The following is a 23,870-nucleotide window of genomic DNA, read 5'->3' on the forward strand; positions in this document are numbered from 1 at the left end:
GGGGCTACCTGGGAGGCTGAGATGGGGACGTGAAAATCTCGGCTGTGGACTGGGCGGGGGGGGGGGGTGACGGGTGTGCAGGAGCCTGGGACAGAAGAGATGGATGGTGGGAAGCCCGCTGGAGACCCGGGCCTCCTCCCACCTGGACAGCTGGCTGGGGATGCAGATCTACACCCGTCCCCTGAACTTTGGCACCCTGAGAGCTCTCTGCCAGGAGGCCCCACCCCATGTTTACAGAGCCACCTGGCCTGCAGAGTAACACCAGTAGGCCCAGGCCGGGCGCCACAGGACATAGACCTGACCCATGTGTACCTGCTGAAGTGGGGGGGGGGCGCTGTGTGAGGGCAGGGGCATCAAGGATCCAGAAGGCATGGAGGGCAGGGGAAGGGAGAAGCTAGCGAGGGCCCCAGGGTGTGCCAATGAAGGAGGGAGCAGGGCTCCAAGTTTTGGGGGTCTCCAGGGAGCTGGGGAGGGGGAGACAGCAGAAGCGGAGAGGGGTCAGGCTTGACTGCCGGGTGGATGGAGTGGGAGAGGCTTGGGAATGGGCCTCTGCTTCTAGCAGCTGAGAGTGGGGCTCCCTAGCTGCTGCCTTCCTGCCCAGACCACAGCCCCCCACCCACAAGTGAGGTCTCAGGAAGGACAGGCGGCCACGGGTCTGAGGAAGGCCTGTTTATTAGGAGAGCGCGCATGCGCTATGGCTTACGGGGCAGACAGCAATGTCAGTTGGGGCCGGAGCCAGCAGGAAAGGGAGAGTGGGTGGGGTCTCCTGGGGGCAGGCAGGCTCTCGCACAGCCACGCTCCCCCTGCCTCGCGGCTGTGGCGCAGGGACAAGAGGCCTGTCCAGAGACCACCCTCTTCAGGGACACAGGGCCTCCATCCTTGGGCCCCTGGAGCCCAGGCCCCGTGCCCCAGACCACAGCTGAGCAGGGACATGGGGGCCTGGCCTGGTGACCTCCGCCCCCAGCAGGGAGGGGGCGGAGGGGCAGCTCCTACAGCCACAGCTGGCCTCCCCAGCGTCACACTGAAGCCCCCACAACCACAGTCTGGCCCCCCTACGTTTTCCTCTGTCCCTGGAAGTGCCCAGGGGCGCCCACTCGGGATGGCTGCTGCTGAGGGGTGGGGAGGAAATGGTTTGCAGAGAAAGGTTTGTTTTATTGCAATTACTTAGAGAGGCGTCCTGCGGGGGCAGGGGCGGGGGCGGGACTCGTATTAAGTGGAAACATGTGTGGAACTGGAGCTCTCTCTCTTTTTTTGTTTTTGGAAGAAAAGCAAAAACACAAATTCCTTTAAGTCAGCAGGCCCGGGCAGAGCAGCAAAAGGGCCGGGCCCACGGTCACCACTGCCTCTCTCTGTCCCTCTCTTCTATCTCGGGGGGGCCCCCTCTCCCCTATCCAGCACCCAGCAGGTAGGGGGGCAGGACGGGGCTCACTGGGGCGCACATTGGTTCCTGGGTGGTGGTGGGACCAGCACGGCTTCTGGGGGTGAGGAGGCACCCCCTCCAGTCCACTGAGGCTTGGGGAACTCTGGGCTGGGCCTGTGGGGCGAGGCCTGCGGGCCGTGCAAACAGGTAGGGAGGGGCTCAGAAGTTGCTGAAGATCTCGCGTTTCCGGTTCCAGTCCATCTGTGGTGCCCGCTTATTGACCCGGGTGGCTCTCGCCTTCTCCTTGGCTTCGGCCGCCGTGGGGCTCAGGTGGAGGCCGCTCTCCTGAAAGGGGTCCCGCTTCCAGGTGCTGCTGTCCTGGATGGGGGGGGCAGGCAGAGCAGGCAGGTGGCCAGAGTGAGTCCCGGACCCAAGCCCCTCGTCGGGTGACCCCTCCCGGGCAGCTCATATCCCCACAGGCCTCCTGGTGGGGCTGGGGCAGCGGGCCCCAGAGGGCATCCTAGAGGTGGTGACCCCACTGCCCAGGCTGTACAGAGGCCCACCCCCAAAGCCTCTGACCCCCCATGTGTGAGCACAGCAGTGGGGTGGGCAGGCACTTGCTACCTCAGTGTCCTTGTCTAAGCCAGGCAGATCACTTCGCGACGAGCACGCTGAGCCACCGTTGACCTGGGAAACCAAGGGCAAGTTGTGGCTTCAGGGACCCTGCCCGGGAGCCACGGGCGCACACGCAGACGTGTGCCCACACGCACATCAGAGCTGCATCTAGTCTTCCATTTGGCAGGAGGCTCCAAGCCTCTACTGTACTCCAGGCCCAGCCTGGGCAGGACGCCGGACAACCGGCAGCAAGTGGGCAGGTGCTGTGGAGGGCTGGGGAGCCAGCCCTGGCCGGCTCACAACAGGAATCAGCCACACGAGCATCCCCTGGGGTGAAGCCAGGGCCAGCTTCCCAAGGAGTGACGGTGGAGTGAGACTCCAGATCGCCAGCCAGCACTGGGCAGAGGCACCCGCAAAACAGCCGCATGGGGCTGGGGTGTGGCTGACCCAGGACAGGACCCACAGGGAGCATGAGAGCTAGAAGTGGTTGGGCCAGATTGGGTCTCACGGTCACACCAACACAAGGAGATCTTGAGGCCAGGCCTGGGGATCCCTAGAGGTGCCCCTATGGTCTCCTGGGCCCACCCGGTCCATTCCCACCCTCTTACCTGGGCAGGGCTGGTCCCATTGGTGACTGGTGATGGCAGTGGGCCTGTGGGAACAGGATGTCAGTGGCTGCCCAGCACCCTATGCTCCACCCCATCCCCAGGCCCCCAGGCAGCAGCCCACCTTCCACATGCTCCTCAGTAGGTGTGACCCGTAGCCGCTTGAAGTACTCGTCCGTCTCAGGGTCCACCACCAGCAGCCGGGCCTCATCCTCCCTCGCCTTGATGCTGGCAACCACCTCTGCGTGGCGCAGCCCCTCGACATTCTGCCCGTTCACCTGCCACCAGCAGCATGGGGTCAGCACTGCCGGAAGTCAGGCCCCTGCGGGCCCCCTGAGCCACCCAGCCAGGTGTGGCATCAAATATTCATCAATGTTGTCACCAGCCATGGCAGCAAGAGGAATGCCAGCTCAAGTTCCCAGCATCTCTCCTCTTCCCAGCAAGGACCTCCCTGCCCAGACACACACTGGGGGTAGGGGGGACACGGGCCCAGACAACACTGGGGGTGGGGGGGACACGGGCCCAGATACACACTCAGGGGGGTACGTGGGCCCAGACATACACTCGGGGTGGGGGGGACATGGACCCAGACACACTTGCGGGGGACATGGGCCCACACACTTGGGGGGACACAGGCCTAGACACACACGGGGGGGAACATGGGCCCAGACACACACTCAGGTTGGGGGCAGAGGCCCAGACACACACTTGAGGGACACCCAGCACCCCAAAGCCTCCATGACAGGTACCTCGATGAGTCTGTCCTGGGCGCGGAGGCCAGAGTGAGCAGCAGGTGAGCCTGGGTCCACGGAGCGGATATACTGTCCCGGCCGGGACTTGTCACTGTGCAGGTTGAACCCGTAGCCTTGGGGACCCTTTCGGAGGTGGCACAGCCGAGGGCGTAGCTCCCTCAGGGGCCCACCAACATCCTACAGGCACATGAGACCAGGCTCAGCGCTGATCTCCCACCATCATCCCCCACCAAGGCCGCTGACCCAGCCCGCCAGGCCTCTGGCCCCCGGAATGCAGCTGCAGTGGAGGTGGGCTAGAGGAACCCGAACCCCACGCTCAACATCACGCCCCGCCTGGCAGCCCCAGGTCTCAGGACAAACCCTCTGTACCCATGCCTGGGGGCCCTGGTAGGGTGCCTGTGACTGAGCTCCAGCAGCAGGATCTTGAGCAAAGCCTCAGTTTCCAAACCCAAAACAACTTCAAATGGGACCAGGGGCTTTACAGGGGTGTTAACACGATCTGCTCAAGGGCAGCGCTGAGCCCAGGCCAGGGACCTAGGAGCAGCCAGGTAAGACAGCTGTCCTGGACTGCTATCCCTAGGGGGGTGCGCTGCCAGGAACCCCCTCCCCCCTCCCTCCCCGAGCGAGAGGCTGACGTTTGTTTTTTCTCCCCTTCTCCCTGTGGCGTCCATAGGGCTGGTGGCAGAGTGATGTGTTTGCTTTTACATTCCAGAGCTAGCTGGAGCCACCCCCACCCCCGTAGGGCCCAGGGACAGGGCGCAGGGGCCAAGCCGAAGCGAGTGAGAAGGCCAAGGGTGGACCTGCCCTCCCACCCTCCCCGCGAGAACACAGAAGGCCCACGATGCCCCGAGCGCACCCCCCGCCCCCCGCATCGACAACCCAGGGCCTCGCCTCGCTTTACCTCGGGCATCCTGCAGTAGGGCTGTGGGTTAGGGGGCAGTGAGGGCAAGGGCCAGGCCCCAGGACGCCCCCCCACCCAGCCACGGCCTGGGGCCGCGACCACAGTGTAGGTGGCTAGCGGCTGAGGGTGCTCAATTAAACATGGCGGGTGGCCGGAGTGCCTGGGCAGGCAGCCGCTCAGGTTTCCGGGGCCGCTCAGGACTCGAGTGCGCGTGCGGGTGAGCAGGTGCCGGGTGGGGGGGTGCTCCCTGGGCCCCTCCCTGACCCTCCACCTACCCTTACCCCCAGGGAAGCTCTCCAGGCCTCAGGCACCTACCTCCCCGCAGCTCAGGCCACCCCCTGACCACTCCCAGCCTCCAGGTCTCTGAGCTCATTCCTCAGATCTGACCGTGAGTACCCTGGCCTGCCAGTTGGCCTGGCTGTGGACCCAAGAGCATCTTTTCTCACAGCGCGGGTGCCCTGCCCTGGCTCCGGGCCTCCCCCTTGTCCAGAACACCCTCTTCCTGCCCAGCCTGCACCCCTCCTCTGGGACCCCTTTCCGGACCCCCAAAGCCCGCCCAGACATGCCCTCGGGATCCCCACTGCAGGCCACCACCTCGCCCCATAACCCCAGGAACTCAAGGGACAGGGCAGCTGCTCCTTGACCCCCCCAGGGGTTCGGCTGGGCAACATAAGCTGAACTGACGGGTGTGAGACCCCCGAGTGCTCCAGGGCGCCCCCGTACAGACTCAGCCCCTCTGCCAGACACACCTGGAGGCACAGGCTTTGAATGCCCCCACACCGCAGAGGTGCCTCTCAGATCCAGGCGGCCAGAGCCCAGACCCCAAGGCTGGCAGGCCAGGAGCAGAGCCAGAGTCGGGACCAAGCACACCTGGCAGGTGGACATGGGCCCAGATGTGAGAGGCGCGTGGCCACAGAGACCAGACATGCAAACATACACTCACAACACGCTACACGGTGACACATGCGTTCGAGAGGACAGCCCCCTGGTGCTGAGCCCTGCAGCCTCTTCTCACGCCCTGCACAGTGACCTCCCTGGCAGGTCTCTCAAGGCCCTCAAACAGGAAGCAGGACTGGGGGAGTATCCGGGGCCATGAGGCCAGGCAGAAGTCACATCCGGGTTTGGGACCATCCTGGCCATCCCCCTGCCTCAACCCAGCAAGGCCACCGCTCACCACACCAGCCAAGAGGCTTCTCTGCAAGTCTTGCCTGAATTGCTCTCCTGCCGATCAGCCAGATCAGCCAGCGTCCAAGGAGCCCCACCCCCGGCACCAGACCCTCAGGTTGAGAGGCTGCAATGGGGTGGGGGGGGGGGGCGGGCAGGCTGCGTGGAGAGGCCCGGAGAAGCAGTGGGTCAGGAGGGGGCGCAAGCAGGCCCAGCGCATTGCTCACATTCCTCGCTCCGGGCCCTGGCTCTGAGCACTTCCTGCCACCTCCCAGCCAGGCCCTCAGGCTCCCACGGGCTCCCAGCCGGGCAGCCCCGAGCTGGACAAGCCCTGGTCTCACAGCGCAGCCCGTGACCAGACAAAGAAGCTGGCATGGGGGTACCCCGGGGGCCAGGCTGTGCCCCCCCCAGATGATGACTCACCAGCCTTGGCAGAGAAAGGCCCCCATTGTTGCTCAGGGTGCAGCCTGCTCGCACCAGGGTCACCAGGGTGTCCCAAATCCCCTCTCCTGACCCTGGGGGACATGGGCTAAGCTGGCTGCTGGGGTCCTCGTTGCCCACCCTGCCCCCACCCAGCCTGACCTGCACAGGTCCCCAGGATGGTCTCTGCGGAGGGGCTCCTGGGGCTGGGGCCGGTGGTGTGCCATCCCCAGAGCGGGCCATGGGAGGCAGGAGAGAAGTGGCAGGCACCGAGCGTCCAGCTGGAGTGGCCTGAAGTCTCCGGCCAGCCCAGGCCACCACCCCATTTATCCACCTCCCACAGCGGCCCCGGCTCCCCAGGGATGGGTGGGGACAGGGGGGCTGAGTCACTTTGGGGAGCAGGGTGGTGTCTGGGTCCCCCTCCCCTGCTCAGGCCCCAGCTAGGCACCCCGTACTGGCTAGGTTTCAGTCCCAAGAAAGGAAGGAAGGAAGCTGCTGGGAGGCCCTGCCCTGCTCCCAGGACCCGGGGCTGGGGAGACAGGGAAGCAAGGGAGGGGTCCCCGGCGCCGGAGCAGAAGACAGTCCTGCTGAGGCTCCCAGAGCCTTCCCGTAGGTATGAGGCCCCCATACCAGGCGGTCACCCCCTGCAGGACTCTCCCTCCCTCGCTCGCCCACGCTCGGACCCCAAGGGCCTCTAGAATGGACAGTGGGGGCCCAGGCTCTGTCCCCACCTCCACGGCCCTGGTACCGCAGGCTGCCCCGTCTGTTTGGGGGCTGTCCCTCTCGTCACTGTCAGGATCAGCTGGACTGCAGCTGCAGCCTCCCCAGCCTGCTCTGGCCGGGGGCTGAGTCACCACTGACTAGGACCCCACAGCACCCCAATGGGAGGGGCCGCCCCATCGGTGTCCTCCCCGCCCCACCTCCCACAGCCCAGCTGGGACAGAGGAAACGGAGCTGAGAGGACAGGAGTGACTCGCGGGGCCCTGGCCCCCAGCTTGGCTCTTACTTCCCACGGGGTCCCCAGGGGCTGCCTTCCTGCACTGGAGCAAACCACATCCATCCCAGCCAGTCGTCCTGCCTGCTGCAGGCAAGCACCACCCTCCCAGCCACCCTGACTGCCAGTCAGTCCTGGGGAGGTCAGCCGAGGCCTGGCTCTTCCATCGGACCCTCTGAGCTCAGCCAGTTAGACACTGGGTCTCTGGCTGGGAGGGAGGGGGTCGCCCTGTCCCCTGGGCCTCCCCTGACCTCCTGGAGTCCCGGTCCCCAGGCCGGCCCCTACCACAGAGCCCCTGCCAGTCAGGCCCCACTTTGTTCCTCTAAAAATACGCCCAGAGGAAGCCCCCTCCAAAGGCTTCCTGCGACTCCCAGAGCCTGAAATAGCAGAGGGAAGGTCCCACCCAAGGACAAGGTGCCTCAGCACCCCACCCTCCAGATAAGCCCCGAGGGCGGATTTTTCCACAGGAAGGTGAACTCAGCGTTTGTGTCTAAATCAATGGACAAACGCCTGGGGGGGGAGGGGCGCTTCCTCCGGGAGGTAAGACGCCTGTGAAGGAGCGGTGCTCAGGGAGCCAGCCCAGCCGGCACATCGTCCCCGGACCTCCCTGAAACCCCACAGCTGACCCGGATGCCCCCAACTCGGGCCCTGACCACCCCCGTGGGGCTCTCCAGCCCAGAGAACAAAAAGCATCCTGAGGGTTCAGACCCAGGCCTGCGCCCAGGCTGGCTTCCCACCTGAAATGCCTGCCTTCCCCCGAGGCCCAGAGATGGCCAGCTCACACATGAGACATGCACACCCAGAAACTTCAGATCTCACACCTCCACTGGCATTAGGCCAGTGTTTTGTTTTGTTTTTTTTAAAGATTTTATTTATTTATTTGGCAGAGAGAGACAGTGAGAGCGGGAACACAAGCAGGGGGAGTGGGAGAAGGAGAAGCAGTCTTCCCGTGGAGCAGGGAGCCTGATGCAGGGCTCGATCCCAGGACCCTGGGATCATGACCTGAGCCGAAGGCAGACACTTAACAACTGAGCCACCGAGGTGCCCCAGGCCAGTTTTTCTCAAAGTGGGATCTGGGGAAACCCCTGGGATTGAATCCTTTAAAGAGATTTAAAAAAAAAGAGAGAGAAGAAAGAAAAAAGGTGCCTGGGTGGCTCAGTCCCTTGAGTGTCTGCTTTCGGCTCAGATCATGATCCTGGGGTCCTGGGACGGAGCCCCATTTGGGGCTCCCTGCTCAGCGGGGACCCTGCTTTTCCCTCTCCCTCTGCCCCTGTTTGTGTTCTCTCTCTCTGTCAAATAAATAAATAAAATCTTAAAAAAAAAAAAAAAGGCAAAATGGGCTTGAGAAACAGTACCATGGGGCTTCAAGAGCATTGAACAATCGGGGCGCCCGGGGGGTTTTGGCTCAGGGTCATGATCTCATGGGTCATAATCTCACAGGTCGTGAGATCGAGCCCTGCGTTGAGCCTAGAGTCAGGCTCCACACTCCATGGGGCATCTGCTTGGGGATTCTCTCCCTCTGCCCCTCCTGTTACTCTCCCTTTTTTTTTTCTTTAAGATTTTATTTATTTATTTGAGAGAGAGAGAATGAGAGATAGAGAGCACGAGAGGGAAGAGGGGCAGAGGGAGAAGCAGACTCCCTGCTGAGCAGGGAGCCCGATGTGGGACTCGATCCCGGGACTCCAGGATCATGACCTGAGCCGAAGGCAGTCGCTTAACCAACTGAGCCACCCAGGTGCCCGCTCTCCCTTTCTCTCGCTCCCCCTCTCCCTCTCTCAAATAAAGAAACAATAATAAAATTAAAAAAAACGGGGTAGAACAAGCAGGGGCAGGCTCTTCCTCTTGGCCTCCCCCAAGTAGGAACCCCCGCCCAAGTCCTGCCACCCAGAAGTCAGTAGAATAGCAACACACACGCACACGCACGCACACACACGCACGCACGCACACACACACGCACATATTTATTCCAGCTCTTCTGGCCTGGAGCGGACAAAGGAAGAGAAAAGTACCCCAACCGCGCTAGACCCCAAGCTGAGGACCCAGCTTAAGAGTGTCCCCGGCTGTCCCCAACCATGCACTGCCCACAGAGAAGGACCATCCCCTACCTCTCAAGGCTTTCCCAGCACAAGCAGACTCCTTAGACAGGCAGACACCTGACATGAACACAGAGGTAGGCACAATCCATCCCAGGACATCCCCGCAGACCCTTCCCAGTTCCCTCAGCCCCTAGGCCGGGCTTTTCAGAGTGACCTTTCCTAGGCCAGGGAGCTCTGATGGGCATCTTGGGGAAGAGTGCTGGAGATGGGGGACCAGGGACCGGGGCCACGCTCCCCTGAGTCCACCTGCCTTAGACCACAGACTGAGAGCAGAAAGAGTGGCCCCAAGTAGCCAAGAGGTTAGTCACCAGGGGCCCCGAGAGGCAGAAGAGATGGAGACGGAGCCTTGTGGAGGTGAGCGGAGGGGGAGACTGCCCGCCATCCAGAAGCAGACCTGGTGGTTCTGGGAGAAGCTGGGGTGGCCCTGGTGTGCAGAGCCTGCCATACCTTCTGGCCAGCCTCAGAGCCCAGGCTGCCGGCACGTGCCCAGTCCAGCTTTGGCTCCCAGGGGTCGTGGGTGGGTGGAAGCCCTCGCTGAGCCATCTCCTCAGTGCAGGTCAGCTGCCGCCGGCGGAGCTCCTCGTCCGTCTCTTTGTCCACCACCAGTAGCCGAGTCTGCCCTTCCACAGCCTTGATTCTCTGCACCACCTGGGCCGGGAAGGTTGTGGGGAGCAGGTCAGCGGTCGGCACTCTGGGCAGCACATGGACAGTGGCACCACCCGGGGCCGGCCCAGGATCGCGGGCAGGCAGCTGGCCTACCAGGGGTGGGTGGCTGGACCGAGAGGCCCGCCGGCTCCGCCTCCCACCCCCAGTGCACCGGCAGCTCCCTCCCTCTTTACCCAGGACTCCTGACACAGGGCTACAGGGTCACTGCAGGGCCTGGCCTTGGCCCCGGGTCTTGTCCAGGAGGGGCCAGGAAGCTGGGTGAGGCAATTTGTCTGGAAGGTGGTGCACGGCTGAGCTTGGGGTTTTCAGGGTGTGAGCGTGTGTGCACAGATTTGTGTGCAGGTGTGCATCCAGCTGTTTCAGGGTCTCTCAGTCTGCGGTTGAGGAAGCAAGGGGTCTCCCTAGGTCCCTGTCTGAGGGTCTGTGGCCATTGCTGTTCTCAGTAGTGGAGCATGGATGTCTAAAGCCCCGCCTCTGAGCCTTCCATTTGCCTCCAGACCATGACCACCTGTCCCTGCTGGACCTGCAGAGATGGGAAGGCCTGGTTCCTGTGGCAAGGCACCCGCTGGGACACCCACACACAACCTGGGAAGCAGGGTTCAGACCGGGCACGCAGAGGCCACCTGTGGGACCAAGTGCGACATGAGGGCCACGTGTGTCTTTGCAAGTGTCTGTGAAGTGTCTAGAGCGTGTGGGGGACCGTGGAGCGTGCATGTCAGTGTGTGTCCTGCAGGGAGAAGGAGCAGTCGGTGCCCCCTGGGCATTGGGGAAGGAAGGACAAGACTCCCATCCCAAGTCTTGGGGGAGGGCAGAGAGGGCCCCCAACAGCTGCTCGGCAGAAGCTGTCAATGGACAGGAGGGTGTGAACCAGGCCCATCTTCCCCCAGGCCCTCCTCTGCCCTCTCCTCTCTCTTGGTGAGAGCCACAGGGGGACCCCAGCACCCTGCCACTTCCTGACTGTGGGACCCAGACTAGACGCCCAATATCCTCAAGCATCGGTTTCCTCATGTGTCAAACAAGGAGCTGGAAGAGCACCTCCTCCCTCCTGGTCCAGCATGGTCCCATGTGTAAACTTCGAGACCAGCATGCGGGGCCCTGGGAGAAGCAGGTGCTCTTGGGGCGAGGGTGGCAGTGACCGCTAAACCAAAGCCAGCTGGCACTCTGGTACCCCTCCCTGTGGTCTGTCAAGCCCAGACCTCTGGCCTGCACCCCACCCTCCTTCAGCAAACAGCTTTGTCCAGGGACACGCTGGGTGGAACACAGAATGTAGGCAGACAGACGGATAGACAGGGGGCTCAGGGGTAGAAGCTGGAGTTCAGCTGCTGGCCCAGCCGGGAACCAATATACTAATCTCTAGGCCCCAGGGCTGGTCATGAAGACAGGTCACAGACTCACGGGTGATGGGGAGGACACAGAGAAGCCTGAGCAGAAGGGGTGGAGGGAGGCTGGACTCTGGCCAGCTGAGTCCCTAGCCAGTAGGAGATAGAGAGTCCCCAGGGAGCAGAACCTGCCGAGAACAGACCCTGCCCTGCTTCTGGCCCTCATGTCCAGCGGCAGGGGGCAGGGGGCTGCAGCAGCGGCCCCTGCAGGGCCAGGCAGCCTCCAAGGAGAGGCATATGCTGCCACCAGCAGCGACTCTGAGGGACCCAGACACCATCAGCCAAGACACACACGTTAGTACATTGACCTGCCAACACACACAGACGACTACACGTAGCAAGGCAGGCCGACCCACAGGCCTGGACGCACACACCTAGAGGTGCAGACCTGTATATTCACACGCACAGGGCAGCACGTGCACATGCACACACACAGACACAGGCACATACAGGTGTGCCCTCACTGGGACACCCCTCAGGTACCCCCAGGACCGATGTGGGCACAGGGGCGTGACCCCCAGAGGGACGTGTGCACACATACCCAGCTGTGTACACAAGCACGTGTTTACACTCATAGACAAGCACTCCGGGCCCGCAAAGCATGGAGACCCCCCAAGGTGACTGACGCCTGCCTCCTTACACACTGAGGCCCGAACAGGACTAAAGTGCTGGGGCCGAGGGCGAGGAGCCGCAGTGCGGGCCCCTCCCTGCCAGGATGCCCCCTCCGCGGTGCAGGCGCCAGCTTCCTGAGGGGGGAGAAGCGAGGAAGGAGGCCGGCGGCCGCTGCCTCCGTGGCCACGTCCACCACCTCGTAGCGGGAGCTCACGCAGGCCTTCGTGAGACCCCCTCCGGCCCCCGGGGCCGGGCGCCGAGGCCTGGGCGCACGCAGCGCCCGGAGCGGCGGTCGTTGGCGCCCCCCGCGAGCGCGGGGTTAGGGCCGCGCTCCCCGGGGAGGGGGCCCAGCGGGGCGGCGGGCGTGACGCGGGCACCCACCTGGTGGTGTGTCTCGCCCTCCACGTTGACGCCGTTGACCTCGACCAGCCGGTCCCCGGCGCGCAGCGCGGCCGCCTCGGCGGGGGAGCCGGGCTCCACGCGCCGGATGAACTGCCCGCGGCGGCCCTTCTCGCCGTGCAGGTGGAAGCCGTAGCCCTGCTCGCCGCGCACCAGGCGGCACAGGCGGGGCCGCAGCGGCTCCGGGGCGGCCATGGCGGCGGCTGCCCACCGGACGGCCACTGGCCGGCCACGGCGCTCACGCCTGCAGCGGGCAGGCAGGGGCGCGGGGGGCGGCGCGCAGGCGGCAGCGGCGGCGCTGGGGACCTGGCGGCGCCCTCGGCTGCTCCCGCTCGGCTCCCGTCGCCTCGGGCTCGGGCTCAGGCTCGGGCTCCGGCTCTGGCACCGCCCCCGCGCCCGCCCCTTCCCCGCCTCCTCCATGGGGCCGCCCCCGCCCCGAGTCCTGGCTGGTCCTGGCTGTGGCCCGGCCTCGGCACCCCGCCAATTCCGGGGGGTGGGGGGAGGCCTTAGGGCCTAGGGACCACCTCTGTCTCGCCCCGACTCTGGGCAGCCTCCCTGGCGCAAGAGTCTTTGCTTCCTAGCCCAGGAACATTTAGTGAGCACCTACTGTATGCGTGACACCGAGGCGGTGTCCTCGGAGAAAGGGTCCTCAGGCGGAGGAACCCCACACCGGGGCAGAGAGTAAGAACAAGGGACACAGCTCTGGCCACCATCCTCGAGAACACACCCTCCACCCCCCCCCCCCCCCCCCCCCACTCCCCACCTCCCTGCTGTCCCGGTATCTGGATCTCTCCTGCACCCGGAGCTGCCCTGGCCCAACAGAATCCCAGGACGGGCCAGGAGGCAAAAAGAGGAGTTTGGAAGTAACAAGGCAGCAGCCCTCCCCTATATTCTTGAGGGCAGTGACAGGGGCTCCCTGGGCCTCCCCAGGAGATGGTTTGTGCCTACCTGTGCTGGGGATGTCTATTAAACATTACAACCCCCCCCACACACATACCTCTCTCTTTGCCAGGGCCCCTCACTTGTGCCCCTGCTCATCCCAGGCAGAAATGAAATGTATCCAGGACTTTGGCCTCTGACCTCTGGCTTGGGATCAGTGCTCACAGAAGCTGTTCCCATGAGCTGACCCCTGTGATGCCCCTCTGCCCCAGCCCACCCTTCCCTCCATCCTTCTCCCCTAGCATCTGGCCATCCCCAGCATGAGTGCCCCTTCCCCCAACAAGCCAAGAATGACAAGAGAAAATCGGTTATGCTCTGTTGTGCCTCTGAGTACGCTTTATCTGGAAAAACCCAAGGGTGCTCAGGCCATTTTGCAGATCAAGAAACTGAGTTCTAGAGAGGAACGAGACCCAGGCAAGGTTCCCCAGGTCCTCTTAGGCACTGCTGTGAGATTCCAAGTCCACATTTTATCATGGAACTCTTTCTCAGCCTTGGATACAGGAAGACAGCTGAGCTCCCTCTCAGCCTGCCCCTCCCCAGCCTGCCCAGCCCCCTGCACATACCTGGTCCCTGGGGGTCAGGCATAGCCAGCCCAGACAGTTCCCCATGTGGGCAGAAGCAGGCTCGGCTCAGGTCCCGTCCTTGCTGCTCCTTCTCCCCTCTCCAGTGCCCTTAGCCTGGGCGCCCAGCCCCCACCCAAGCACAGGGCTCTCCTCTGGGCAGCCTCCTGGGCTGCAGCCCCTTGGGTGTCCACACCCAGCTGCTGCCCCTAAAAGCCACTTAGGCCAAAACTGCAGGGCTGCTTCCCTACCCCCACCTCTAAGTTCCTGGCTGATGCTGCCATAGGTTCCTGCCTAGCTGGCCACCTCGATCTGTCTGTTTGCCTGTCCAGAGGCTGCCTGTCTGGCCTGTGACGGCCTCTCTGAACCCAGCCTGGTGCTGCTGCTCCTGGAGGCTGTGAGGATGGGTGCGGTCCATCATATACCACCCCAGGTGGGATTTAGGGGTCACCCCATAGCAACCAGGACCAGCCAGGACCTGCCAGGCTGTGGCATGGGGCCATACCAGAGTCTAGGGAGGTAGCTGGATGGGAGACCCCCAGGCTGGGGGTAGAGAAGGTAGGAGCCCCTGGTCCTCTGGGTGTGGGTCGGGAGGCCTGGAGATCTCCTCCCCCCTCCATAGGACAGACACTCGCAGGATCAGCCTCAACCAGTCAGTAAAGACAGGGGAGAACAGAACACCACTGGAGGGAGGGGTAACCATGGGCATGTGGTCACAGCCAGGGGCCAGAACACTGCATGACAGCCTAACAAAGGAGGCTCCAAAGCAAAAAAAGGAGCTGAAATACCAGGAAAGTAACAGAGTAACAAAGGCAACATCAGAGAGTAATAAAGGGGGTGGGTAACAGCCACAGAATAAAGGCAGCTCGGAAGAAGTGCAGGTAAATTCCAAAGGGGGAGCAGGAATGAGTGAGAGGGAACAGGGTAAGTATGGGGCCCCGACGAACAAAGAGGCAGGGAAAGCTAACCCAGCTGCTCTCCTGGGCAGACTCGCCGGCGCCCTTCCTTCAGCCTCGGGCCTCGGGCTGAGACAGAAGTGGGAGGCAGAGAAACAGGCCAAGAGAACAGCATGAACAACGACCCAGAAGAGCGGACCGAAAGGTGCTCAGGGGCTGTAAGCTGTTTGGGGTCGCCGGGGAGTGGGCCAGAAGAGGTGATCAGCGAGGCCAGCTGCAGGCGGGGAGGCCAGGTGGGAGGTGATCCCCACCCCCACCCCCGACGCCCTCGCTGCCACCTTGCTACACAGGCTTTGAGACAGATGGGAAGTAGACCTTTCGGGGCTTCCCTCTCCTGGGCTATCTGAGGGTCCACCTAGGGTGGGGGTTGGCCCGGGGCTCCAGTGGTGGGGAGGGGGCTGTCCTCTGAGCTTTGAACCTACCCTCCCAGCTACAACTTCCCCAGCGATGGGCGGGGCCTGGGCCTGGGCGGGGACTCTGGGGCGTGGCAGTGGATAGAGGCCTGGTCACCCTCCAGGGGAAGGTTTGGGGGCCCGTCTGTGGGGTGGAGCCATTAGTCGGACGCCCGGGTAATGGCCCGGAGCTTCCCGGACCGGCGCCGCCTCCCTAATGGGCATTAATGGCCCCACGGGATGATCGGGCCTCGCTTACGGCTTCCTCCCTCAGACTACCCCAGGCCTCTCTTCAGAGCCCGAAACTGGAGCAGGCGGGACCAGCGCGACGTAAAGAGAGATGAGAACACGACACCCGGAGCCGAGAGGGAGAGAAGGGGAGAAGGGCGCGGACCACCGGAGGGAGATGGCGCAGGAACCCGCCCACCAGCTCTGGGCCCGCCCGCGCCCCGCGCCTGGCCCCTCCCACCGCCGCAGGCGCCGGCTGGGGCTGCAGCCCTGAAGAGCAGCCGCGCAGCGCCGCCTGCCGGCTCGCGGTGGGATTGCTTCGTCCGAGGGGCTGGCCCAGGCCCCGCCCCTCTGGCCCCGACGCGGTACAGCCTTGCCCTGCTGGGTGGGGGTGGCGGCTGAGGCCGGCGCCTTGGGGCTGCTTGCACTGCAGGGGCACAGGGGTGCCATGAAGGTGGTAGGCAGAGAAGCCGGGCCTCTGCCAAGTCCCTAATCAGCACTGCTCTTTCGCCTTGGACCTGGCACCAATCTCCCTGGACTGGGGTACCTCCAGGCAACGTGAAATCCAGCGCCCCGCCAAGTGTCCAGCACTTGTGACCAAACATATGCAGACCACTTGGCACCCGGCTCTGGTGAGCACTGGAGAAACATTAGACCCCTGGAAACAGATTTATATGCCTGGGTAAGGGCGGGTCTAGGGCTGGTGCAGCCCTGAGGAGGGCATTTAACATGGCCTGAGGCCCTGGAGTCCTTTTTCTGGGTGGACCATGGGGCCGTTCTGGAATCTGCCCACAGGTCCTGCAGTCTGTGTGGGGGAGGGGAAGGAGCAATGAGACTGGGGGACAGAGCAGCCCTGGGGCCCAACCCCGGAACGTGGATTTTTGTGCCATCGGTGGTGGAGAGTGAGGTGTTGTGCTCTGGAAGTTAGGTCATCAGGACGCCCATGCTTTGAAAGGCCGAGTTTGGCAAGAAGCAGGAGGAGGAATGGACTTGGAGTGCAGCGAATGGGCTGACCTGAGGAGTCTGTGGCCACCCCTTCCCTCAGTGCAGATTTGGAAACAGAGTCAATATAGTCAGGGGTCAGTAAGAATTGGGAGGGTGGAGAAAAAAGAGCACCCACATTAGGTGACAACATGGGGAGAAGGGTGCACCCAGGAGATGGGCAGGAATTGCCAGTAAGGAGAGATGGGGGCTTCCAGAGGCCAAGGAGAATGTGGGGGCTGGTTCCAAGTGAGTATCTCAAAGCTAGCCAGCTCGACGGGCATGGGACCACCCCTCCTCTGGTCATGGCTGGGTGCCGTAATGGAAGGCCTTGCCACATGGCCAAGGGAGGGCTCCAAGGGCAGACAGCATCAGGGCACAGTGACTAGTCGCATCGAGGCCCAGGACAGTTGTGGGAGTCAGAGCCCACACCGAAGAGGGTTGACGAGGAGGCAGAAGGGTGGAGGGGCCCACACAATTGTGAGCAGGAGCTATGAGGGGGCCCAGGGGTCCTTATTCATGACAGCAGAGCATATTTACGTGGGGGTTGGAGCCAATAACTGAAGATGCAGAGGGGATTAGAGGTGGAAGGGTCTCTGAGGAGGCAAGGGGCCCTTCCTCCCTAGAAGAGGAGCAGGACCTTGAAGTAGGGGGCCAGGGGTTCTCACTTCCTCTCCAGAAGCCATTGGCTGAGGGAAGGAGGGGGGTGAAAGAGATCAGGTTTGAAATGAATCCTGGGAGACGTGGGAAAGGCTGGGTAGGCTGCTGGTCTTAAGGTCCCTTAAGGAAGACATTCTCCCCAGCCTGGTCAGGAAGCATAGTGAGGGGGCACTCTGGGGCTCCCGGGAGGCTGGGGTGGGAGCTCTGGCTCAGCTAGTAGGGTATGAGTTGTTTTCCTCTCTCTGGTGGATGGCAGTGGGACCCAAGGTCTGACTTGTGCCTACCTCCCATGAGACCTCTCCTCTCCTGTGGGACCCTGGGACCTGGTCTGATGACCCCACCCCAGAACAGGAGGGGCAGTACTGGCAGAGAAGGAAGGGGACCTAGTCCCCGGCAGTGTCTCTGCCTCTGTCCCCTCTCCCCCTCCACAAGGACTTACAGATCGAGATGGTTAGGAGGGGGCATCCCCTGGCCAGGGAGAGGGCTCCTGTAACTGGCAGGGTGTGAATGCAGCTGTTTACACCCCAAAGCTAGATGCCAAGTATACAGCGTGGAGGAAAAGGGTCACACACGGGAACGCATGAACCAGGCAGCTTTTATTGACCAGACCACCTGGCCTGGCCAGAGCTGTTCGCCCAGCAGGAGGAGTAGACTCCTGGGTCAGATGAGGGGGCGTCACCAGCAAGGGCTGCGTTCAGGATGGCCCTGGGGAGAGGTGGGGGCCGGCGAAGGTGGTTCACTGCGCAGACCATGGCTGAACAGGATACACTCTGAAGGCTCTAGAAAGAACAGAGCAGGACCTTGGGGAGAAGTCTGTGAGCCCTCCACTAACCCTTACCTCCCCCCCCACCCCCCCACCCCCCCCACCCCCGCCAAGCCTGGAAGGGTAGGAAGCTCCTGGAAAGCCTTTCTGGGCAAGAAGTGAGAAATAGGATGGTCCTAGGGTGTCTCGTGGGCACGCGGGCGTGGGCTCCGGGCCCAGATCTCTCCAGACATCCTCCACCCGCTGCTGTCCCGGCTCCCTTTTTCTCCCCACGTACCTGTCCCGCTTCACGGAGGTCCAGGAATGGGCGCCCAGCCGCGGCTCCAGTTCGGGCTCGGGCGGCGCAGTTTGCGCCCGCAGTTCGAGCCCTGCGCGAGAGTACCTGCGTCCCATCTCCAACAGTTCCCGAACCCCCGAGGACAGCAGGAGAGCACCGCGGGGGACGGGCGCCGGAGAGAGGGTGTCTTTGGCAGATAGCCCCTGGGGGGACGCGCCCAGGCCCTGGGTGTCCCAGGCGAGGGACCCAGCAGCGGGGCGCAGCGCTCGGCGCCACTTGTAGGGCGAGCTGCGCAGCCCCATGAGCAAGCCCGCGGCGCGGCCCACTGTGTGGTAGCGGGGACTCGCCACGTGCTTGTACCAGGCGCCAGCGGGCAGCGCCAGGAGCAGCAACAATGCGAGCACCGGCCGGCCCGCAGGGCCCCGAACGCCCGTACCCCGCGCCAGGGTGCTCAGGTTGACGGCCGCCCGGCGGGGCAGGCCAGGAGCTAACTCAGCTGGGGCTGGGCGCGCTGCGGGACTGCGGCGTCGGGGAGCCGGAGCGTCGGGGGCGCAGCGCCGCGGGGCCAGCTTATAACTGCTCGCTAGCCCCGCCCCGCTCGCCCCCGCGGTACTCGCTCGGCTCCCAAAAGGTAGGGGGAGGGATGAAGAGGGAAGAGGGGCCCAGGCTGCTGCGACAGGGGCGTGGGTTATTGGAGTATCTTCTCTGAGTGGGCGGGCCTTCACCTAGAGCTCATCTTGACGCTCCGCTGGGAGCGCCCCTGCTCCCCCTCAAAGAAGAACTGAGGAGATGGGCGGACATGGGCAAAGGGAGCTCTTGCAGGCTGGGCACCAGCAAAGTTGACTGGGGGGGCTATAAGAACCCTAGTGGGGTCAGAAGCGCTAACTGGTGGGGGTCCTCTGTATCATTCAAGAACCCTCTGTGTATCTCCTCTCCTGAGGGCTGTCTCTTGTCCCCCCACCCCTCCCACCCTCTCCCACACTAGCAGGTGGGAGCCCTCCAACCCACTTCCCCACTGTGGCTGGATGGTTGCAACCACAAACTTGGTCACATGGAGCCCTCCCTGAGATGCTTAGTGGTTTCCCATGGCTTCCAGAATAAAAAGTAAACCCCTCCTCTTACCCCAGCCCTGGCCTGGGCAGGAGAAGGCCCTGTGGACCTCCAGGCTACTCTCTGGTTGTGATCCCCCCCAAGACCACTGTCTCTGGCCAGTTTTCATCTTTCTGCCTTACCCAACAAACTGTGATTCTGCCCGCCTCTGTTTCTGTCCTCAGAACATCCTTCCCTTCCTTCCCAACCCAGCAGACTTGCACTCATCACTCCGGATCCTGCCTACATGGCCCTCATCTGAATAGTCTCCTGGAATATTTGTCTGTGGCTGTATGTGTTTAACAACCCCTTCCAGAGGGCAGAGCCTGACCCATTCTTGCCTGAGCCCCAACCCAGGAAGGATGTAAACCCCCAAATAATCAGGCCTCATCCCACCCCCAGCAACCACACCACTCATGGAACATTTTCTTGATCCCAGACACCAGGGATCCTGAAATGTCTTCTTCCTTTTTTAAAAAGATTTTATTTCTCAGAGAGAGAAAGAAGCCAGGGCGGCGGGGCAGGGGGGAGCACACAAGCAGGGGTAGCAGCAGACAGAGCAGGCAGAGGGAGAAGCAGGCACCCTGCTGAGCAAGGAGCCCGACACGGGACTCGACCCCAGGACCCTGGGATCATGACCTGAGCCAAAGGCGGACGTTTCACCTACTGAGCCACCCAGGCATCCCTGAAATGTCTTATTTTGATCTCCAAACAATGCCACGAAGTGGGATAATTTAAAAAAAAAAAAAAGATTTTGGAGGGGCGCCTGGGTGGCTCAGTCATTCAGCGTCTGCCTTTGGCTCAGGTCATGATCTCAGGGTCTTGGGATTTAGCTCCGGCATCGGGCTCCCTGCTCAGCAGGACGTCTGCTTCTCCCTCCCTCTGCCTCTTCCCCGGCTTGTGTGTGCACTCTCTCTCTCTCTCTCTCTCTCGCTCACTCTCTCAAATAAAAATCTTTTGAAAAAATTTTAGGGGCACCTGGGTGGCTCAGTCATTAAGCGTCAGTTTTTGAAACTATTTAAAAAAATTTTTTTTAAAGGGGGCGCCAGGGTGTCTGTCTTTAGGCGTCTGCCTTTGACTCAGGTCATGATCCCAGGGTCCTGCGATTGAGCCCAACGTTGGGCTCCCTGCTCAGCGGGAAGCCTGCTTCTCCCTCTCCCACTCCCCCTGCTTATGTTCCCTCTCTTGCTGTATCTCTCTGTCAAATAAATAAATAAAATATTAAAAAAAAAAAATAAAGTGTGCCTGGGTGGCTCAGTCGTTGAGTGTCTGCCTTCGGCTCTGTTCATGATCCCAGGGTCCTGGGATCGAGCCCCACATTGGGCTCCCTGCTCAGCGGGAAGCTGGCTTCTCCCTCTCCCACTGCCCCTGCTTGTGTTCCCTCTTGCTATGTCTCTCTCTGTCAAATAAATAAATACTTTTTATTTTTTATTTTAAGATTTTATTTATTTATTTGAGAGAATGAGAGATACAGAGCACGAGAGGGAAGAGGGTCAAAGGGAGAAGCAGACTCCCTGCCGAGCAGGGAGCCTGATGTGGGACTCGATCCCGAGACTCCAGGATCATGACCTGAGCCGAAGACAGTCACTTAACCAACTGAGCCACCTAGGTGCCCCTAAATAAATACTTTTAAAAAATTAAAAAATAAAATAAAAAATTTATTTTAATGAAAGCCCTTTCTAGGACTTTTGATCTTTTTATTTTTTTATAAGATTTTATTTATTCATTTGAAAGACAGAGAAACAGCACAAGCAGGGGAGAGGCAGAGGGAGAAGCCGACTCAGATCATGATCTGAGCCAAAGGCAGACGCCTCACTATCTGAGCCACCCAGGCACCCCGATAAAAAATTTTTTAAATTTAAAGTAATCTCTATACCCAACATGGGGCTTGAACTCAGAAGTCCAAGATTGAGAGTCGCATGCCCGCCAGGTGCCCTAAAGTGGACGATTATTGACCTCCTTTATCAATGAAGTAAGGCACAAGGAAAATGGATTTGTTCAGATCACCTGTTGGGTAAGCAGTGGTGCAAGTGGGGTCCGACCTAGACCCCCCAGCCTGATAGCACCAGTTTGGGGACCTGAACTGCAGTTCTCCATGGAAACTGCCCCTCACCCTCTGCCTGTCTCTGCAGCAAAAGGGAAGGCGTGATTCTGGGAGTGAAGGGAACAAAGTCCTTCCTCCCGAGTCTCCCTATCGAGGGGCCACAGAGGGGCTGGGAGTACAGAGGATGCACCTCTAAGGCAGGAGGGGCCCAACTTGGTTGCAGGGAGCACTGGGGGGGGACAGTTAGAAGCAATGGCAGCCCTCCCTTCAAAGGCCCTGTGGAACGGGGAGAAGTGAGCCGAGCGCAGCGCCCTGTGCTTGGTGGTGGGAATGCGGGGGGTGTGCACCTCAACCTCTCCTGTCTCAGTTTCTTCACTTGCAAACTGGGATGATAAGAGCCCCTCCTCAGCTTAATGTGAGCATTAATCCAGGCACGGGTCTTGGCATTATGCCTGGCACATGGTAGCTGCTCAAAACATGGTCAGGCTACCATCCCCTGCTGCTACTGTACCCAGCCTCCTAAGCTGTCAGTAAAAACACTTTGATGGAGGGGTGACTGGCGCAGGGACTGGTGAGGTAGGGGATGGAGAGGGAGTTTTGGGTGCACCTGGAGGGGCCTGGAGGACCACAGGGACCCCGGAGCCGTGTGGAAAGCAGCCACCCCAGGGGGGCCCTTGGCCTGGAGAGCCGCCTGGAGTGTGCAGTGGGTGGGCAGCGCAGCACGATGTGGGCCACCAGGTCCCCTGACGCTGCACATCCTCTGGGCTAAGAGTACTTGGTGGGGGCGGGGGGGAGAAACCTACCTGGAGCCCCCCACCCCACCCAGTTCAGCGAGGGAGAGTCCGACACCCCCTGGAGATGGCCCAGTAGGATCACTTGCGGCTAGGTGGTAACGGGGTCTGGAGCCGTTAGAACACTGAAATAGAGCTACAGATACCAGCACGGATGAGTCTCCAAAACAGTGTTAAAGAAAATACCCTGCATGATACCCGTCTTGCTTGTTTATGGCTGTGAAGTGCAGGGGATGATGAAGGCCCCAGTGAGATGGAGCGGGACTCCTGCTGGATGACTGTGCAGAAGGCACGTGGGGAGGGAGCCCAGGGCCGGGTTGGGGGAGCAAAGCACACCACAGTCCTGGGAACTCCCAATGTGGGGTACAGAGGAGGGGCTCTGAGCCCCGCCCAGCCCGGAGCCCAGGGGTCCAGTGACAAGGGCCTCCCCCCTCCCCCCACTGCAGGGGTCTGGAGCCAAAGCTCCACTCTGGGAGGAGGGGAGGAGGGGAGGAGGTGACGGGCCCATGAGCGCTGACTCTCCTTTCTGTGACTCACCTCTCCCTTCATCCACCCAACATCCTCCTAGAAACCAGGGGAGCATGGCTTTGGGCTGCCTGCACACCACCTTTCTCCAACGGCACCAGGCTGCCTGTGGGCCAGGACCACTCAGAGCCTGGCCCCAACAAGGACTCCATCTAAGGACGCAGTGACTGAGCAAATCTGTTTTGTCTTTTTTTTTTTTTTTAAAGATTTATTTATTTGAGAGAGCAAGAATGAGAGAGAGAGAGTACATGAGAGGGGGGAGGGTCAGAGGGAGAAGCAGGCTCCTTGCTGAGCAGGGAGCCTGATGTGGGACTCGATCCCGGGACTCTGGGATCATGACCTGAGCTGAAGGCAGTCGCTTAACCAACTGAGCCACCCAGGCACCCTGTTTTGTCTTCTTTTTTAAAAACTGTTTCTATTGAGGTAATTTACATGATTAATATAATGCTAGCATAAGGAAGAACTTCAAACTCCCTGACCCACCCTTTCGCATCCCAGTCATGCTCTCCAGAGGCAACAGCTTCCAGGTCCTTCAGCTATTTCTTCTGGTATTTACCCCCTACTTAAAAACCATAAACTTAACTATTCCAAAAATCTGTGGTCTTTTTAAGAAGCCGTAACTAATGCACCCTGAGTAGCGTGCACATCTCGTCTTCACAAGTGCATTTGTTTTTACGTATGCATACATCTGCATGCCCACGGCCCAGAACAAGAGAGCAGAGTTCAGCTCCCGGGGAGCTCCCTTTAAAGCTCCCTTTGAACCCACCCCCGCCCGCGCCCCAGCCAGAAGCCCCCAGCATAACTTATGACCTCGTCAGGGTGCCTACCCTCAGCCGCACCGACATGTGGGGGCGTCCTGTGCTGCGGTGGACGGTCAGCAGCATCCCTGGCCGTCACTCACCTGTACAGGCAGAGTTAACAGCCCCTGCCCAAGATGTGCCCCAGATATCCTGGAACCTGTGCACACCTACTTGACGCGGTAAGCCGGCGGGGGGGGGGGGGGGCGGCGATCGAAGTTGCAGATGAAATTAGGGATTCTCATCAGCGGACCTTAATGGAAGCAGATGGTCCTGAATTATGCAGGTGGGCCCAGCGCCACCACGTGGGGTAAGTGTGGAAGGAGGCGGCTTTGGAGGAGGAGAGGTGACAAGGATGAGCCTGGCAGGGTGCACCGTGCAGATGAAAGAGGGGGCCTCTACAGCTGGAGAGGAGATGGATTCTCACCCGAAGGCGTGCACCCCACCTGCACCTTAGTTTTATCCCAGGGAGACCTGTTTCAAACTTCCAAATTTCCTAACTGTAAGATAATACATCTGTGTTGTTTGAAGCCGCAAAGTTTGTGGTCATTTTTTAACAGTGGCCACGGGAAACTAATGACCTGCTAGGTGTCAGTAATGCTCCCACTCTGCTGTGACCACCACAAATGTCTCTGGGGGTAAAACCACCCCCAATTGAGAACCACAGACCCTGAGATTATAAACAGACAATTTGTGATTTATGTTTTAGGCAGCACCAGAAGGCTTCCTACAAATTTAGATGAAGCTTTGGCCCTCTCACACCCTCTCCATCCTAGAATTGTCACAAATTTTGGTTAACTCACTAGCCAGCGTTTATGTTGTTACGGCTGCGTAAATATTGTTCTCTGCTAAATGTACTACGATTACATTTCCTATCTCTCTGATTGCTTTTTTTACATACTTAT

General features: G+C 61.1%; 2 protein-coding genes across 6 annotated transcripts; both read right to left on the reverse strand.

Annotated features, from left to right (window-relative positions):
* Nucleotides 1-654: 654 nt before the first annotated feature.
* NHERF2 (NHERF family PDZ scaffold protein 2) lies at nucleotides 655-13,696 on the reverse strand. 5 transcript variants are annotated; one of them, XM_073899682.1, is made up of 7 exons: nucleotides 13,466-13,696; nucleotides 9,355-9,555; nucleotides 3,330-3,509; nucleotides 2,705-2,858; nucleotides 2,584-2,627; nucleotides 1,982-2,047; nucleotides 655-1,738 (listed from the first exon to the last, which is right to left on the reverse strand). In XM_073899682.1, exons 1-7 carry the CDS (start codon nucleotides 13,508-13,510, stop codon nucleotides 1,580-1,582), a joined length of 849 nt encoding a protein of 282 aa, XP_073755783.1. In that variant the 5' UTR covers nucleotides 13,511-13,696; the 3' UTR covers nucleotides 655-1,579. The 5 variants fall into 5 exon arrangements, with proteins under 5 accessions (XP_073755783.1, XP_025732941.1, XP_025732940.1 ...); XM_025877156.2 differs by lacking the exon at nucleotides 13,466-13,696 and adding an exon at nucleotides 11,946-12,289 and having other exon boundaries at nucleotides 1,985-2,047; XM_025877155.2 differs by lacking the exon at nucleotides 13,466-13,696 and adding an exon at nucleotides 11,946-12,289.
* Nucleotides 13,697-17,254: 3,558 nt separating this feature from the next.
* Nucleotides 17,255-23,052, reverse strand: NPW (neuropeptide W). The gene is made up of 4 exons (XM_025877237.2): nucleotides 22,996-23,052; nucleotides 18,445-18,500; nucleotides 17,720-18,238; nucleotides 17,255-17,458 (listed from the first exon to the last, which is right to left on the reverse strand). Exons 1-4 carry the CDS (start codon nucleotides 23,050-23,052, stop codon nucleotides 17,416-17,418), a joined length of 675 nt encoding a protein of 224 aa, XP_025733022.1. The 3' UTR covers nucleotides 17,255-17,415.
* Nucleotides 23,053-23,870: the final 818 nt, after the last annotated feature.

The sequence above is a fragment of the Callorhinus ursinus genome, unplaced genomic scaffold, assembly GCF_003265705.2.
Source record: "Callorhinus ursinus isolate GAN/ISIS: 27379988/994484 unplaced genomic scaffold, GSC_fseal_2.0 scaffold13, whole genome shotgun sequence".
NCBI lineage: Eukaryota > Metazoa > Chordata > Mammalia > Carnivora > Otariidae > Callorhinus > Callorhinus ursinus.

Excerpts from the sequence above, each read along its gene's own strand:
- NHERF2 (XM_025877155.2), bottom strand. The coding sequence starts at position 12,158 with ATGGCCGCCCCGGAGCCGCTGCGGCCCCGCCTGTGCCGCCTGGTGCGC. Across the intron at positions 9,556-11,945 it reads AGGGCGAGACACACCACCAG|GTGGTGCAGAGAATCAAGGC; the intron begins GTGGGTGCCCGC and ends TTCCCGGCCCAG. Across the intron at positions 2,859-3,329 it reads CCCAGGACAGACTCATCGAG|GTGAACGGGCAGAATGTCGA; the intron begins GTACCTGTCATG and ends TGCTGGTGGCAG.
- NPW (XM_025877237.2), bottom strand. The coding sequence starts at position 23,052 with ATGCTGCTGACCGTCCACCGCAGCACAGGACGCCCCCACATGTCGGTG. Across the intron at positions 18,501-22,995 it reads ACATGTCGGTGCGGCTGAGG|TTCTTCTTTGAGGGGGAGCA; the intron begins GTAGGCACCCTG and ends CCATCTCCTCAG. Across the intron at positions 18,239-18,444 it reads AGCGTCAAGATGAGCTCTAG|TCCCGCAGCGCGCCCAGCCC; the intron begins GTGAAGGCCCGC and ends CCGACGCCGCAG.